Source organism: Penicillium diatomitis (genome assembly GCF_028827545.1).
Source record: "Penicillium diatomitis strain IBT 30728 chromosome Unknown utg000007l_segment0_segment0, whole genome shotgun sequence".
NCBI lineage: Eukaryota > Fungi > Ascomycota > Eurotiomycetes > Eurotiales > Aspergillaceae > Penicillium > Penicillium diatomitis.
Window position 1 is genome coordinate 261037 of NW_026623179.1, and position 17198 is coordinate 278234.

At 50.9% G+C, this 17198-nt stretch overlaps 5 protein-coding genes across 5 annotated transcripts; 3 read left to right on the plus strand and 2 right to left on the minus strand.

Moving 5' to 3' along the window:
- Nucleotides 1-2274: 2274 nt before the first annotated feature.
- N7539_006072 (uncharacterized protein) lies at nucleotides 2275-2541 on the plus strand (the record flags this gene model as incomplete). Its single annotated transcript, XM_056935674.1, has 1 exon — nucleotides 2275-2541. The coding sequence occupies one exon, from the start codon at nucleotides 2275-2277 to the stop codon at nucleotides 2539-2541; it is 267 nt and encodes an 88-aa protein (XP_056789142.1).
- Nucleotides 2542-4149: 1608 nt separating this feature from the next.
- Nucleotides 4150-7212, minus strand: N7539_006073 (putative MFS monosaccharide transporter; the record flags this gene model as incomplete). Its single annotated transcript, XM_056935675.1, has 4 exons — nucleotides 4150-6134; nucleotides 6214-6682; nucleotides 6751-6882; nucleotides 7069-7212. 4 exons carry the CDS (start codon nucleotides 7210-7212, stop codon nucleotides 4150-4152), a joined length of 2730 nt encoding a protein of 909 aa, XP_056789143.1.
- A 2096-nt stretch (nucleotides 7213-9308) lies between these two features.
- N7539_006074 (uncharacterized protein) lies at nucleotides 9309-9594 on the plus strand (the record flags this gene model as incomplete). The annotated part of the gene is given in 2 exon segments (XM_056935676.1): nucleotides 9309-9399; nucleotides 9419-9594. The coding sequence occupies 2 exon segments, from the start codon at nucleotides 9309-9311 to the stop codon at nucleotides 9592-9594; spliced, it is 267 nt and encodes an 88-aa protein (XP_056789144.1).
- A 2148-nt stretch (nucleotides 9595-11742) lies between these two features.
- Nucleotides 11743-13765, plus strand: N7539_006075 (sphingomyelin phosphodiesterase; the record flags this gene model as incomplete). Its single annotated transcript, XM_056935677.1, has 3 exons — nucleotides 11743-11883; nucleotides 11962-12048; nucleotides 12101-13765. 3 exons carry the CDS (start codon nucleotides 11743-11745, stop codon nucleotides 13763-13765), a joined length of 1893 nt encoding a protein of 630 aa, XP_056789145.1.
- A 1750-nt stretch (nucleotides 13766-15515) lies between these two features.
- On the minus strand, nucleotides 15516-16969 carry N7539_006076 (uncharacterized protein; the record flags this gene model as incomplete). Its single annotated transcript, XM_056935678.1, has 2 exons — nucleotides 15516-16877; nucleotides 16952-16969. 2 exons carry the CDS (start codon nucleotides 16967-16969, stop codon nucleotides 15516-15518), a joined length of 1380 nt encoding a protein of 459 aa, XP_056789146.1.
- Nucleotides 16970-17198: the final 229 nt, after the last annotated feature.

Consider the following 17198-nt stretch of genomic DNA (forward strand, 5'->3'; position numbering starts at 1 on the left):
GACGGATGCTAATCGATAACTCATATATACTGCATAGGTCAGTGCATAGTACATACTACATACCGCATCAGTGCATACTCATAGTACATACCCTTAGTGGCTCCTCCGATCTTGATCTGCCTTTTGATGGAGTGCCCTCGGAAGCTCTGTGGTGCACCTTCCATTACACTTTATGTCTGTATGGAGGCTCTTTACCTAGGTACCTTTTGCCCTTTGTAGCTTATCTCGAAAGCTCCATGCAAGGTGTCCGATAGGACATTTAGAGCTAAAACAAATGTAGTCACCGTGGCACAGACGTACTTCACAAATATGAAGCGACGCGTAAGACTTTCAACCCTCAACCGGTCAATGGCTTTCATCACTGGAATTACCTTCACAGGGCGAAGCATTCAGTCGATCGATGAGATGCTTTCTTGGCCTTTTATTGGCTCATCGAGTGATGTTTTCGATACGGATACGATGCACATTGCACAGTCTGTTAACATCCAAGTAGCTTGGGGCATCGATTCACGGCGGACGCATGGATCCACAAGCGTCTATTTACATGGCCGCGGTATTGCCTTACTGAGGGCGTCCATGCGGCTCCAGATTCCGAAAGGCTGTGATGAGCACTGCGCTCCCAGTCTCATCCCCAACTCTTCATAGTCCACTGGCGTATGTGATTGTCCAGTGGTGACCTTCGGATGGCTAGACTCCTGCCAAAGATCCAGGACCGGGCCTATGCCCCTCCATCGGCACTCGTGCGGTGGACCCCTGGCGCTTTGAGCGGTCCTAGCGGAAAGCTGCTCGGTGCCGGGTGTGGCTTTACCTCCTGAATCATGAAGGACGAAAGACTGCATCCAGTCTCGTCGCTAGTTGTGTCATAAATTTTACATCATGAAAAGCTGATAGCTTTGGAATCTCCGCCGTCTTGTCGGCAATAGGAGACCCGAACATCAACTGTATGTGTAGACTAATAAGCCGCGAGGGCGATGTCCAGATCGTTAACCGGTGTACCAAACTGCTTGTTTGTTGTGTCGACATTGTGAATAGCTAGTGCTGGAAGAAAGTATTCCTCGTAAAGTGAGGTCGTCCGATCTTTCAGTTCAACTCCTGAATCAGAAGCTGATGTTATCACTGGCAGAGCTCGAGTTCGCAATACGTAGGGATATTATATCTCCGGTGGTGTTGACACCGAGTAATCAACATTCAAGCAGGGCCAGGTACATGGCTCTCGAAAGATGAGAACCTCGTTGGAAGTACATCCGATATTCGTTCCGAGTATCTTGAAACTTTTGTTCAATTCAAAAGTATTCCACGGGACACTTTGGTCATTAACATGAGCTAGCCGCGCTGATGTGAGAAACCCCGGAAATGATTTACTTAGCTTACCCAGTCTCACTGAAAGTCACTGGATACATCCCATACCAACCTCATAGGACATAATCTCAGCCATTCTTGAGTAGAGCCCTTATTCTCCAGAAATGGCACGGACTGATGGTTGGACGAACTCGACAGAGAAGAACTGTGTACTTTGTGAAGGGGCGTACACTCGAACCTTGACTTCCGGAATATCCAGCTCCCAGCAACATAGCGTGTAGCATCGGATATCATTGGGTTGTTCAGCCAGGACGTACCAAAGGGAGCTTAAGATGTTGCGGTGGTGATTTATGGAGACAATTCGAGAATGACTGCATTGTAGTGCCGAATTTAAAAGGATGATCTTCTTGGGTATGGTGACGATGCTTTCAATGCGTCTTTCAGTGGCCCTTGACGATAGTGAAGAGCGGACAACTTCAAACGAAGAATCCTAAAGAGCACTTAAGTAGCGCCGACTGGACAGGGGTTGATATCTAAGCCACTGACGAGCACAGTTAGTATATCGTATAGCGATAGGTAAAGAAATGAAACCGAAAAGTCTTTCTGCTGTTCCGTGCTGGACTCACTTTCGCTCAAAGTGCGTCGGGCTTCATCGAAAATCCTAGTATGCTTCGATCTCTATCGTTGAAGATGCTGCAGCATATTGAGGACTAGTACTCACTCTGAAAGAAGTATCTCGACCAGTAGACTGCACTAGCTAGAACTGGGAGCTCATCGTGTGTCGGGTCGAGTTGTTTGCCCTTCCAGTTCATGACTATGAGCTGATTATCTGCCAGCCTGATTCAGTTTCGTGGACCGTGATTGTTTGCTTTCCCAATTTTGCTGTCGCGACCTGATTGTTTGTCTTTCCAACAAGGCTAGTCAGAGCTCATTCTTCTTGGAGTGCTATGCATCGTGATGTTACTCGATCTCACCATGAACGTCATCTCGGCTGTCATTCGAATTGTCAAATACATGAAAAAGCACAGCAAGAAAAGACTTACCGCGGACGCCCAAGGCTTCCTCTCCGATACGACACTCAACACGCTTCCACCTGGCAATCTTTATTCACCGTCAAGGCTGACTCTGATCACTTTGCCTGAACACGCTGTCTCCGAATTAAATCGAGAGATCAGGCGCCAGAGCGCTTCCGACAGAGAGAAGATTGCGGAGACCCGGGAGCCGCGGAGAGATGGCACTTAGGCCTTGGAAGTTTTGGGGATATTTGTGTGCTCGGAATTACTGGTTCTTTTTGGAGCAGAGTCCGGGCTGATGGTATAAAGCGGGGCGTTTGCATCGAAGGAATAGGCTGGCTGTATAAAGGGCCGAAGCTGTTGCGAGTGTTCCCGTACTTTGAGGCTTGAAGCAAATGGCTTGAGTTTTTCGTGTTATATCGAGTAGTTTTCACATTGACGAATTTGCTGTGGCTCACGTATTCCCTTTTTGCTCAGATCCTGACGAATGTTCATACCGAGGTAGGATAGCAGATATAGAGAATTATGAGCTTGAGATGTGGTTGAGATGAGCTGGAGATGAGCATGAAAATGAACAACCTCCAGACAGGAGCAAGGTATCCCAATCAATCTTGCCAGCTGCTGGTCAATTTCCAATCCGACAACCTTACAGCCTTATCCTGTCCAGGCGCGCCGATTTCAAGGTACGGTACCGCGCCCACTCGCGACTATATCACCATCGCTTACATAGAGCAGGCTTCCACTAGTCATACTGAGGATTTCCATTCATTTGGAATGACCGGGCTCACGGTCTAGTCACAGAGATTTAGATAGGATGATTATGAAGTATAGATTCAGTGTCAGATCAAAGCTCTTACAGCACAAACACATGAAGCTTCTCCCAGTTGAAGGGGGAGAAGAAGCCGTATGGTGGGAGCCGTCGTGGCCGTTGATCCAAAACTACACAACTTTTGCAGAGAAAAAATCGAAGCAGGGTTGCTACCATTATTGGACAATGTGGGGCAAGAGAGATGGATTCTTCTTAGAGAGGGCTACCTAGAAGTCTTCTGAGAGGAGTCATGTGTACATCACGAATGCATGGACTTAGACGCTTGTTCCGCGTCAGCGCGGAATATCACGATGCGATGAATCACCTTGACTTTGACCGTGCTTACGCGTTGATTCGCGAAGGATTCTACGTCAGGGCGCTCTCACACAGTCTGAGAAGACACATCAGACATTGTCCCAAGTGTCTGACCCACCAGACCGTACGGCACCCACCCTTTGGCGCGCTCTATCCGACTGAGATTCCGGAGATACCGTTCCATACGATAACCTTCGACTTCGTCGTGGTCATGCTCCAATCAGTTATGCGAAACGACGCAGTTGCCACACTTACCTGCTGGTTCTCCCAAAGGCCCCAGGGATTATCGCAGGAAAGACCACAGAAAAAGCACCAGTGTGGGGAAAGAGGATAGTCCAGTTCCCATCGGTAGCAGGTTGGGGCTTCCTGAGCGCGATCATCTCTGATCGGGACCCGAAGTTCTTGGATGAGGTCTACAGCGGAGCGTCTTTCAGGGCTGGCTTCCGAGAAGGGCAAATGTTGGCGTCCGGCAATACGCAACCCAAATGTACCTGCGAAATAGCTAAAGCAGCCGTCAACCGCCAGCAAGCAAGCGGGAATCGAAATACCGAGGTATGCAAGGTGGATATTCAAGTAATCAGGTCCCGAGACCATCCACGGAAAGAAAGTAATATACAAAATCTCCTCTAGCGTTACAAAAACCCGGGGTATCTTCCATAAATTACAAGAGGACAAAGGAAAAGACAAAAACTGATAGAGCCATCTCAAACAAAATCACGTCTCTGCGAATTCCACCTTCTTCCCACCATCTTGGCTCGAAGACTGCGACTGGCCGCGTGAGCTCGATGAAGAGTCGTCGTGGACTGCATCTGCACTTCGAGTCCGTGGACTCAGATGCACTTCGCGTGGCGTGGGCAAATCGGGCAACATGTCGGTTTCGGAGACAAAGCTGCGCGGTTGAGAAAGAACACCGCCTTCTGTGTGGGTCTGTTTCTCCTGCTGCTTAGCCACAGAGGGCTTCGATCTTTTTCGACGATGTCGACGGAGGTATTCGTTTGGAACTGGGTCGACTTGTTTTTGGGCGGTGGGGACAAAGTTGAGGTAGAGCGGGAAGATGGCGCCGGCGGCGAAGAGTGAGACGAGGATAGACCATGAATAAGGCTGGCCATGGGAGAGGTAAACGGCGTATTCGGCGAACGGAAAAAAGGCGCCACCGCTAATTGCGGTGGCAAGGATGGCGGAGGCTGTTTTGGTATGTTGAGCTGTGCCACGGAGAGAGATTGCAAAGATGGTGCTGAAGATGCCGCTCTCAAAGAGGTAGATGAACATGGTCATAATAATGGCCGTTGAACCTGATGTCCTCATTGAAAGCGCAGTGAACACAATCACGCCGAGATACGAGGCCATGAGGAACCAGCGTGGCTTAATGAACCACTGAACGAATGCGGCTAGAAACCGACCGGCAGCAAAGACACTATGGCCAACGGTGAGATAGTCAAATGGAGTGAGCGAGGAGCTCGGATCGGCGTTGGCAACAAAACGCTCCAAACTCGTAGAGAGAACCTCCTGGGCCCCTACGTAGAAAAATTGCGACCAGACACCCAGAGCCAGAGTGAGCCACACAACCGGAATACCGATCACTTTGGTCTGATTGTCGTGTTTGCGCCGGTTGGCCAATTCCTCCAAGTCCTCGTCGGACGCTTCGGGGACAGGGAGGTAATAGAACGCGACTGCGAGCAGCACGTCGAAAAAGGCGATCCCAAGGTACGTCCATTGCACGTCCACAAGAGACGCCACATCTTTGACATCCTTGAACAAGACTTTCTGTGCCAGGAGTGGTGACAGCACACTGCCAATCGCTTGTACACCTTGCGAAATATTGAGACGGATTTCCGAATTCTCCTGGGGACCACACAAAGCGATAAAAGGGTTCGCCGCTGTTTCCAAAACAGCCAACCCAAACCCGACAATAAAGTTGGAGATGGTAAAGGCGACCGTGGACGTTAGCACCGCGGAGGGCCAAAAGATCAGTGCCCCACAGGCATATATGCATAACCCAGTGATGAAGGTAGCCTTGAATCCCCAGGTCTTCAAAACCGGTCGTCCCACCAGAAGCGGTCCCAAAGCGTATCCCCCGAAATAGGCGCAGTGTAACCCCAACGAGTGCCACGCGTCGAGTCGAACGATCCGCAGGAATTGCGTGTTCAGAGTGTCAAGCAGGCCGTAGGCGAATCCCCACAGGAAGAACAGGAGTGTTGCCAAAGCGATGGGTGGGATGGATTCACGGTTGTTCAATTTGAGCATACTGGCAGGCGTCTTCATATTGACAAAGTCGAAAAAGGTGATGTCGGGTGGATACGACGCACTGGTTCGAGTATTTGTTTCCACATCGCCAATTGGGTGGCCCGGTTCGGTCAAGAAATCCAACATGTCCATCGGCTGGTCGGATGCCTGTCTGCTTCTCCGGCGAGGGGAAAGACTCCTGCTGCCTGTCTGCGAAGGCTTGCTTCCTACACTGGAAGAGGGTGACGCCTCGGGGGTTCTGGTGAAAGGGCTCGGGCCCGCGATGAGAGGAGGAACCGTGATCGGACTCTCATTGACCGCGTAGTGGCTGCGTGGAGTAGTTGATGGATCTCCAGTGTCGCGAATCAATTTGGGCATGAGGCGAGTTACCAGTGGTTTGAGACTAGGAACACAGCCGCAGATGATGGAAATATTGACTTCGACGACGGACCACATAAAGGATAATGAGGCATACCCTACGTCAGAAACGAGTCAGTGATTGCCGCAACCAGCGCCATTAGACCAGGGAGGTGGTCCTCTCGGGAGTGTTCGTACAGCTGAAATCGGCGTCCGTGTTGTTCTGCAGGTGGATCGTTTTCAGGGCAAGGGACTTCGAGATTGCGGCTCTTTGAAGGAAGGCAATACGGATGACATCCACCACGGCGACAAAGAAACCGAAACTAAACGTCACAACCAGGATCACCTTTTGCTTAAAAGGAAGTCGCATCTGCGTCAATATTGGAATTGGCAGAAACAGAATGGCGAGGTCCGTCACGATATTGACAGGCGACGATGAAAGATATAGAGTGACAATGTCGATGCAGGTCGCGCCATTGGGCACACCCGGCACAAACGAGGCGGAAAAGGGATGGCACTGGAAGACATTGACCATGGTCAACGCAAAGCCTGCCGCATTGACGACCGCTAGGGTGACGTAGTTTGCTATTTGGAAGATCTTGTTATTGCGAGTCAAAGTCAGATAAAAGATGAGGATCGAGGTTTTGACAGCCATGAGCGCCGGGTTCTAGAAGAAGCAGATAGTCAGTAATGGGCCCAGAAGATAGACCAGAGCAAGAGTCTCGGCAGACGTACATAGAGCACCGTGAACGCATAGGTCGCCTTGTTCAGGGCAAATTGGTCCTCGAAAGGGATCTCCGAAGAGTGCAATCCCAATCCGTACTTGGTCGCATAAAACAGAGAAAAGGAAAAACCAAAGTCGAGCACCTGTGGTGGATGTTAGCCAAAAGTATTAGAGGTATTGGGGGTATGCTCAGGCCAGGTACAAGTGCCGGTCGTGTCTGCTATTGGGGCAAAGACAAGAACTGATGCTTGTCGTGGCAGGAGTCACCATGCCCGGCACATGCAGAAACCCTAGGACCCCTTTCGGGGACTCCAGTGCAAGGAACGTACCCAGGCCAGCAACATCACATAATCGTGTAACCCAACTTTCCGTACAATGAAGATGCGCGATACAAACCGCAAGGCGACGAATATTGAGGCGATTACGAAGACGGTGATCGAGGCCCCCAGGGTCACTGGTCGACGGGTGTCCATGGTGAGAAGGGAAGCGCCGCGCGCGCAGCGTGGCGATGCAGGCGACTCAGGTGATTCTTCCTTGATCAAGATAGCCTCAGTGTAGTATTGGAGGGGATGTCGGATACCGATGCATAATGGCGATGGAGAATTGTTGTGGCGGTGACAGGGCCTGCTTGAGCTCCATGGTCTCTCCGAGGAGACCTGCTGATGTTGTTCTCACTCTGCAGGAGGTTTGAACAAATCCGGGGTAGCTGTGCAATCCAAGGGCTGGGGCGTCTGAAGAGACCCGCTTGGGGTTGGGGGGGGGAGGCGGCAAAGCAATCTCAACACGGAGAAGGCGGGGATGGAGAGTGATTATAGATGGCGTGCGGCAGGAGAGGCGGCTTGACGACGGGTGGAGTGTTCTTTCAAATTTGACGATTGTCTAGGAGAGTCAAGGAGCTCAAAGACACCAAGTCAGGTGGATGAGGGTGGGGAGGTGAGAAAAGTGGTATGGGGAGGAATCGTGACGTTTTTGGCTTTTGGTGGGTTCGGCGGCTTGTATGGCTGCTCGACTCCTTTGGAACGACGCCTCTTTCGTTCTCCGTCTTTCCTCCTCTTGACCAAATTGGACTCTTTTGGGTCGTTCTTACCAAAGCGTTGGGTCCAATACGTACTACGATACTGCTATGAACTCCCCGCGTTACCGATCGGGTCCATACTTTTTTTTCTCCTCCGCGCGATATCCTTGGTGTTGGATGGATCAATTCCTCTTCGCTACGCTCTTTCCACTTCTTGCCTAGTCCCAGTGATGTGCGAGGATAGAGTACATCAGTGCAGTCCGTACTGCCTATCTTGAGGTTCCTATTGTGTGAAGCGCATCCCTGATCAAGCTTTCTTTCTACGGCAACGTAGAAACCTGATCCCACCGCGAAAAAAGGTTCAGGCACGCCAACACATACATGGACGATCTACGCGCAGTGGTCATGATGAGAGAGCATGGGAGAAGCAGACCATGTCTGCCTCCAGAGCTACACCTCCCCATGTCTCAGATCCTTCTTGACACAGTCTTTTACACAAAGGCGATATGACAGTTGATGAAGCGTTCCCTGAAATGATGTGCCAAGCCTCGAAACGATTCTGCCCCCAAGCCGTAATCTACGTCATGATCGCGCTTCTGAGGTCGTGGTGCTGTCGTGCGACCTCATTCATGCACGCTCAGTCACTCCTTTCGACTCGGTCTTTCGATCTGTTCCAGTATAAGAAAAAGACACTCATTGCCAGTTGACTTGGGCCACTGAGTGTATTCAGACCCTCAGAAGAACGGAGGCAGCAGGTGTACGATGCCTCACCATGGCATGTAATTTACTTTACTACTATAGTACTGAGTAGTGAGTACTGAGTAGTGAGTACTGAGTAGAGAGTACTAAGAGTAGGGAATAAGTACCTACTGAATAGTGACACTGAGTGGTAGTACTAATTGAGTACTCCTGAGTCCTGACTCCCGACTCACTGATTACTTAGTACTTACGGTATGTGTATGCTGTGATGCTGTCCTCCCTCCTCTCCATCAACCATGGATCAGGTCGGAGTCGCGGAAGTCTTGTTGGTTCTCGGCACACGACAAACGCCACTGACTCAACCGCCAGCATCCACGTACCGGACTCAGTACCGTCCGTCCTTTTTCTGTCCGGCTGAGCGGACGTGGTCGGGGTCGTGAGTGTGCTGACCTCTTGTGCGAGCACAAATGCGTTCTGGCGTCTTTCGATGCAAAGTATCAGGACTTGGAGGCGAGCATCCTAGCCCCCCTTTCCTCATGGGCGATGATGGACCGGTCGCTGCGCTATTCAAAGCGTCGCCTGCCGACCATCCGAACTAGGGCGCGGGAGTGGGATGTGGCTTGGTCTGCAACGGGCGAAGCGGGCATCGCGGTAAACCACTCAATCCACGGTACCACTAGTGGGTGAGCCAGCAGGATGTGGGGAAGCGCGCTCCGATGCTTGGCACTAACTTATTCTGTGCCCGGGGCAAAGTATTCAACCTTCTGATGAACACTTATACAGTAGGACCTCGACAGAGTAGCAAGGACATGGCGGGCCTATCACTCTCTGCCATATGTATCTCTCGCTGTGAAAATGTATCCACAGCTGTGGGGTCACTACATCGATATTGTCAGTCAAGCGACAGGGCCAAAGTGGTACCAGTCGTCCAGCCCCTTCAAGGAGTGTAAGTTCAACTTACTAAGTTGAGACTTTCAAGCCACAACAGAAACCACAAGAGACCTATCAACAGCCTTCCGACGAGGGTATCCCTTTCCCAGCCACTTGGCGACCACCGCAGATCAGACAGACTGAAATTTGGAGCACTTCTAAAGGGGCAAAGCGGCTACAACTACCATACTGGGACGCCAGTCGAGACTAACAGCTCCCCTTCATCCCACAATCTCAATAAGTAGTGACTCGCAGTCAGGATGAAATGCTGTAATCTTTTCCGTTTTTTTGTTTTTAAAAGTAACGCCAACCATCGTGCACCGGAGAAAAGCCACGCGTCTTACTTAACTTGACCCAATTTTTAGTCATTCTTGTTGATCGCGAAAACGCCGAAACGCCGCCTCGGGCTCAAGTCATGAATCATGACCAAGGGCAAATCTCCCACTGATCCAGCATTCACCTCTTTGACGCCCTGCGTTCTTCAAATACCCATGCGTCGAGGATCACTCTGCCCCTTTTCTAGAAACCCTTCCATGAAATGTGACTTTGCGAAAGACCACACAATCACAGTGACTAAGGTACCATTCCTTGGATTGAGTCGATCTGAATGCTAGGATCCTCGGCAAATCTCCACTAGTACTGCGTCTTGGGTTGCAAACCAACCACGAATTTCTTTGCTCTTTTCAACAAGTGGTTCTACCTAGGTACCAGGTCGCGCAAGAAGGTTCAATAGCTTGGGAACGAATCAATGATCCTTTGGAGGATGATTGACTTCAGTCCCTCGGACTCAATTACTGCAGATGAAATTCATTGGTCCCTGATCTTTGGGCATCTATCGGTGATGGACGTCCTCTCTACCGTACGCCCGGGAGTATTACATTGCCGATTTGCGTGCATCTGGTCGATCATGTGTACCGGACTTTCAGTCAGGGCTCAACGTTCCAGATGTTCCGTGACACGTTTTTGTTTGTGATTTCGGATACGCTCCCGATTTTAAGTTCCATGCGTTGAATATATTTGAATGGATCGGGCGTGGGAGAACCTTATTGGGAAACTTCCGTCTTCTCGATCCGAATCGAATGCACTCAGCACGCACACAAGGCCAAAATTTGGTGTTTGAACCTTATTTCACCCGAAGACTGGTCGACCCAATGCTCATGTTACCGCGTACACCTTCTTTCAATGGCCCAGTCTCGACTGCAGATCGTAGTCTGGGCTTGAATGCCCAAGACTCTGCCCTGCAAAATGGCGAAGTCCCGAGAGAGTACATTATCGAAAAGCACAAAGTCGGAGAAACTAGCAAGTGGTTTGAAGAAGCATCTCACCTGACCACCGATACGACCCAGCGCAACCAATTGGGGCGCATGTCGATAGATGGATCAAAAAGGGGTTATCGGCGCTGTTCTAGACGCTGGATGCGCCATATTCCCAAGGACGTTGTCAAGCGCTGACGGAGCAGATAGCAGATGAGTTCTAGCACCCGGTGGTCTTTGCAGTTTGCTCCATGGTGAGCCAGCTAGTGCGAGAACGACGAAGATCACGTGGACAACGGTGCTTGTCAGACAGCTGATCGCTAAGGTCGCGGTCCGAGGCTCTGATCAAACGTCAGCCTGCCGAGACGCCTTCTCACATGAAGAGCACACGAAGCAAGTCCGACGACACGCATCGTCAGTCTTGCCTCTTTGTCCTCGGGGAATCCATCCTAATACGGCGTGTTCATGCTTGACGCTCACAACTACTCGATTGCCAGCACCTCCTTTTTCAATCGGCAGCAGCAGATGTGGGCTGTTCGACTGTGCTAGCGGATGAGCGACATGCATTTACTAATTCTACGGATCCTCACGATCGCTTCCTCGGTCTATACTAAATTCCGACAAAACCTCATTCTACCCCTTTCACCACGCACCATGTCATATCTGTGAGGTCGCTGCAAAATGACGACCTCGAACATGGGCTCTTCAGAGAGCATCTCTTTACGGGCATTCTCAAGGCTCTTTTCGGTTTCTCGTCCACATCGAAACGGGTTCGACACGTTGGCCAGTGAGCCGGGGTGTTGAAGCAAGTCCTCGTGAAGGAGATCGTTTCAACGGCTCCGCTTTCGTTTTGATCTCCTGCAGAATGCCCAAGCGGGAGGTAACATCGCTTAGCTTGGCAGCGGCTCATGTGGATATGCTTGTGCAGCTATACTGGATCTGATCATGATTCTGCTCGCAAATCAACAGCATGACTTGCTACCTAGTCTCGCAATGACAAGATATAAGACTATTCGACGGGTGCCATATGTATATTCTACAATCAGCAGTCGTGTGAATTTCTCCCCGGCTTTCCATTACCACGTTGACGTCGCGTATCGTTCAAGATGAAGTTGGCTTTCCTGCTTGCTGCTCTTTTTCCTATAGCTCACCTTCCAGAAGCTCAAGCTGCCAATGCTCCTCTAGACATATGGGTCAAGCAGATATGGAACGAGTTCAAGGACGCCGTGGATTGCGGAACATGCCAGGTAAAAAAAAAAAAAAAAACTGACACGCGCACACTAGGAGGCTTGAGCCTTATCACTGACCATTGCCTCGCCATATAGGCACTGCTCGGCGGGCTCAAACTTGCTGCCGGCTTTGGAGAAGAATTTTTGAAGGATGTGCTGATTGGAGTTTGCGACAGTAGTCGAGTGAGTTTCAATTTTCCGTTGTCCAGCGTCCATACACTGATCCTCGTTCAAGGCCGATGATCCAGATGTTTGTGCTGGGATCATGACCAATGAGCTACCGGGTGTTTACTATGCCATCAAAAATATGCATGTCGGGTCGCATACAGCCAAGACCCTCTGTTCAGCCCTCGTTGGCCTGTGTGATTTCCCCAATGTCCGTCCATACGATCTCAAGTTTCCATCGCCAAAGCCCGACAAGCGCCGACCCCCTCCCAGTGGAAAAGCTCCCCTCAAGGTGGTTCATTTCACGGACACGCATGTCGACTTGTCATACGAGGCTGGGTCGAACTCTGAATGTACTAAGCCCATTTGCTGCCGCACGTTCGAAGCGCAGGATGCCCCCGGAATGACGAGCAATCCGTGTGGCCCATTTGGGAATACAAAATGCGATGCGCCTGAGCAGCTTCAAGCGAGTATGATGACTGCGATTGCAAGCATGAATCCAGCATTCTCAATTTACACCGGAGATGTGGTCGCTCATGACGTCTGGCTTGTGGACAAAGCCGAGGTTCTGGAAGACTTCAACAAGACCTACGGCATGATCGAAGCGCATCTAGGTCTCGTTTATCCCGCCATGGGGAATCACGACACAGCTCCGCTGAATCTTGTACCGTCCGATAAGCTTCCCGGGAGGTTCAATCCTCAATGGGCGTACGATGCTCTGACGTCCAGCTGGTTTGCTCTCACGGGCGCCGAAAGCGTCAGCCACGCGACCAAATACGGCTCCTACTCTGCGATGCACCCGAACAAATACGGCTCCTACTCTGCGGTGCACCCGAACAGTAATCTCCGAATCATATCCTACAACAGCATCTTCTACTACAAGTACAACTTCTTCTCCTACACCGAACCAATGGAATATGACCCGGACGGCCAGTTCGCATGGCTGATCAACGAGCTTCAATCCGCCGAATCGGCGAACCAACGCGTCTGGCTCATCTCCCACATCCCATCTGGAGACATCGATCACTTCCGCGACCACTCGCACTACTTTGACCAGATCGTTCAACGCTACGAGGCCACCATCGCCGCACTCTTCTACGGACACACCCACACCGACGCATTCCAAATCTCATATTCCGACTACAAGAATCGTAACCACAACACCGCCAACTCAATAGGCTACATCGCCCCATCAATGACCCCAACTTCCGGCTCGCCCTCATTTCGCGTCTATGAAATCGATCCCGAGACCTACGCCGTCATGGACTACACCCAGTACATCGCCAATATCACCGATCCGTCCTTCCAGGCCAACCCAGTCTGGATCCCTTACTACTCCGCCAAAAAAGACTATGGCAGCACTCTCGCCCCTTCACCACCAGACACAGCCGAGCTCACACCGGCCTTCTGGCACAACATCACCGTGGCAATGGAGAACGATCCTTCCGTGTTCGACTCGTACTGGGCGAGACGGACTCGTGGGTACAAGGTTCCTTCGTGTAGTGCGGACTGTCAAAGGACTCAGATCTGCGCTTTACGAGGAGCAGATGCTCAATATAGCTGTGTGAAGCGAACGCCGGGATTGAGTCTGTCGAAGCGTGGGGGAGTGGACGAGGTGCGGGATCACCCGTTACTGAGCAAAAGGTTTCATCCGGAATGTAATCATGCTGGTATGGCGCCTTTGTTGGCGAAAATCGCTTACCAGGCTCAGGTGGCTAGGGCGAATGGCGAGTGATTTCTGTTTTGTCGCCATGGTAAATACAACACCGAGATGTATGCTCATGGACTTTTACTCGGACATATTGAGTCAAAGAACCTGGAAGTCCAAGCTAGAGTTGTCGAGAAGATTGGAAGAAGATGAAACGTTGTATGAAAGCGGCCAAAGTGAATCGAATTTTTCGACGCGGAGCAATTTCAATTATTATCCAATGAAAATCGTTCCGTCTCATGGTATGGTTGTCAGATGAATCTTTAGACCAGTACAAAGTTATGCAAGCTTCCATCTAGTAATCTAGTGCATTCATCTATCAGTTTCGAAGACCAAAGAACCTTCAATCATGAAAGCCAGGTCACCTGACACACCTCCCTCGTACTCACTCCTGAGTACTGCACCTCGATCTAAGCGCCGAGAAAGTCACCCGACGCGGCTGTTGCAGATGAATCAAGTACACGCATGAGCGAGAATAACCTGTAACCTGTAACACAAAACGAATGCGCACGCATACCTGACTCAAGCAGTCGAGTTCGGAGCACAAAAAGAAAAAAAAAAAAGAAAATGAAAGGACTTGCACGAGGTCATTACCGTCACAATCTCATATGATGCGAGGATCATCAGTCTGCAGTCTGCACTGACATTTCACAATCCTTACGCGCCCACAGAATCGTCAGCCCGGTATATAAGGTATGTCGAAATGCAGAATCCGAGATCTGATACACTGTAGGTGCGTGTCGAATCTGTGGTATTAGAGTTTTGTTGAGCGCTACCGTGGATCCTTCTCATGAGGCGTTTTCTGATCATCTGATAAGGTTGAGGACATTTTATGAAATAGCGTGCTTCCTGCTTTTCAACCAGTAGGCAGCCCGTGGGTACAACTTTGCATTGGAGTTTGACGAGATGTTTGGATGCTTGATCTCTATGCCCGTTACCGGTCCGTTTTCAATTTGCAAGACCGCAAGGACATCGGGGGTTAATCTTCGAAATGTTGATGCCATGCTCGTAAATCGCGATGATACATCTATGTGAAGATGGGAGTGTTCCGGGCAATGAAGTGGAGATTGAGTATTCAAGGGATACAATTTGGTCTAGTCTTGTTGAATATACCCTCAGTGTTGTAGGTATGAGCTACATGTGCCTACTACTGTCAAGATTCAGTACTCTAGATGATTATACTCGAGAAAATGGACGTGGAAGCTAAAATGCAATCATCAATTCGTGTTAACGGGCCCACCTGTGACTTCAATACCTAACGAGAGAATCGTTCAAAGAACGGCGTGATGTCTCGGTGGAAACCAGTCCATCGTGTCAACATCATCGGCATCGTTCCTCGATTAAGCTCCTCGCGGAATATAAAGTTGCAGGGGGAAAAACGCTAACTGTCTTTGTGGACAAGGTATATGGATTGGATTCGGATGGACAGAGCATGGAAATTCCCGAACATGTCTGCTTTCTCTCTCTCTCTCTCTCTAGAGAACTCAAGTAGGATCTTGTCGCCTTTCAAGCGCACAGCTCTTGAAAAGGAGGACCGGATAAAAAAAACATGAATAAAAATGGGGATCCGAGCACGTCGGTCAAAAGAAGGGCGACGTCGGTACCGGAGACGAAGTGAAGGGGTGGTCAAAGAAACACCCGATTGGTAAAAAAAAAGATGGACAAGGAAGAAAGAGAAGTGACACAAAAAGGGTCGACAGACATGCCGATCAGAATGGTGTTACGAGAGAGAGGTCGATGATTCGCGATGCGAGAATGACAATACGCGCGAATAACTTCAAGCCTTCACACAGTACTGGTATCCCTTCCAGAGATTTGTGCAAGTGTCATCCAGACCAGTGTTCCAGCTTTGGAGCTCGGAAGCAGAGATGCCGAATTGCTGTTCCACCTTTTGGCAATAGTCGCCCTCCACCACCGAGTACCACTTTTGACACGTAGTGATGGCGTAAGGGTACAAGGGGACCTCCGGGGTCGTAGGGTTGGTGGTGATGGTGGCAGAGCTCGATGAAGAAGTCGAGGTCTGAGCTGAGCTCGAGATGGTGTTGGAGATCGAGCTAGGGGCTGCGGGCGCAACCGAGACAGTGGGAGCAGTAGGAACAGGGGCGATGGTGACGGTGGAGGTCAGAGCAGGGTCGGAAGTGGGCGCAGGGTTCGAGTTCCCAGCAGATGTGACAATGGTGGGGACAGCAACGCTGGTGCTGGTGCTGGTGCTGGTGCTGGTCGCAGCAGGGGGCTCAGGCAGGATAGTAGTCACACCAGTGGGGTTGACCGCGGCAGTGGTGGTGGAGCCGGAGCCCGAGCCAGAGCTGCCCGAGGACGAGCCACCACTCCAGTTGGAACCAGTGAGCGAGCCGATCGTGTTGTCATTGCAGCTGCTGGTGCCCGCCGCCCATCCGAGAAGGCGGTTGGCAATATCAGAGGCGTAGCAGTGCGTCGCAATACCAGCGCCCAGGTTGCCGTTGGGGGCGATGGAGCCAGAGTTGTAGCAGCGAGCGGCCTTGTAGTAAGCCGTGACATCTTGAGCACCGCCGTTCTGGGCAAGGAGCTGTTGCAGACCATCTCCATCGGCAGTCCCCATGGTACCATCACGGATCATCTGCTCGATCTCGGAAGCAGGGCAGGGATTCTGGACATTTTCAGGAGCATTGATGCCAGTGTTGCAGCTCCCCTTGCCATTGTGAGATTGCATGAGCCCTGGGTTGACGACGCCGTTGTTGGTGGTGTGCACACGCACACAACCATTACTTTCCTGCATAATGATGGCCAAGATGAAGCGAGCATCGACCCCGGACTCGCCGGCGATCTTGTTAATAGCGCTCTTCATCTCAGCCATCTCGCTCTCGGTGGTGTCGGCAACGCCCCACTGAGAGCAAGACGAACCCATGATGGCCTTGTTCGCCTCGAACAGATCATCAAAGCTGGAGACCCAGCTGGACATGGCTGGCCATCCATCGGAGACCTGACCGTTACCACCAAAGACGGAAGCATAGAGATTGCTGCTGCGTCCCGCGAGGGAATGAGAGGACGCGATTTCGTTGACTTGCGCGATATCAACCGCGCGAGCGTGAAAGTGAGAATGACCGTGAGTGTAGGTGACTGGAGCCCCAGAAATGAGGGGGAGGCTGCCAGCAGCCAAAATCTGTAAAGGAAAGGATCAGCTGATTTCCTCAGGCTGCGAATCGAGCGTTGTCGCCAAGCCCAAGCAAGACCTACGAGTGGAAGGGTGAACATCGTGACTGAGAAAAGGAGTGCACAGCACGAAAAGAAAAAAGAGAGAGGAGAGAAAGACTTGCTTTGCTGCTTGAAGAAGGAAAAGACAAAAGAAGAAGAAGCAGAAGCCCAGCATAGAGCCAGGCACCCCAAATCTATATGTACAAAAAAAGATCGACTGACCTCCCGTCTGTCTGCCTGGAGACAGTCCTGAGTCGTGGAACCTCCTCTTCTCTAGGCCGAAGGGGCT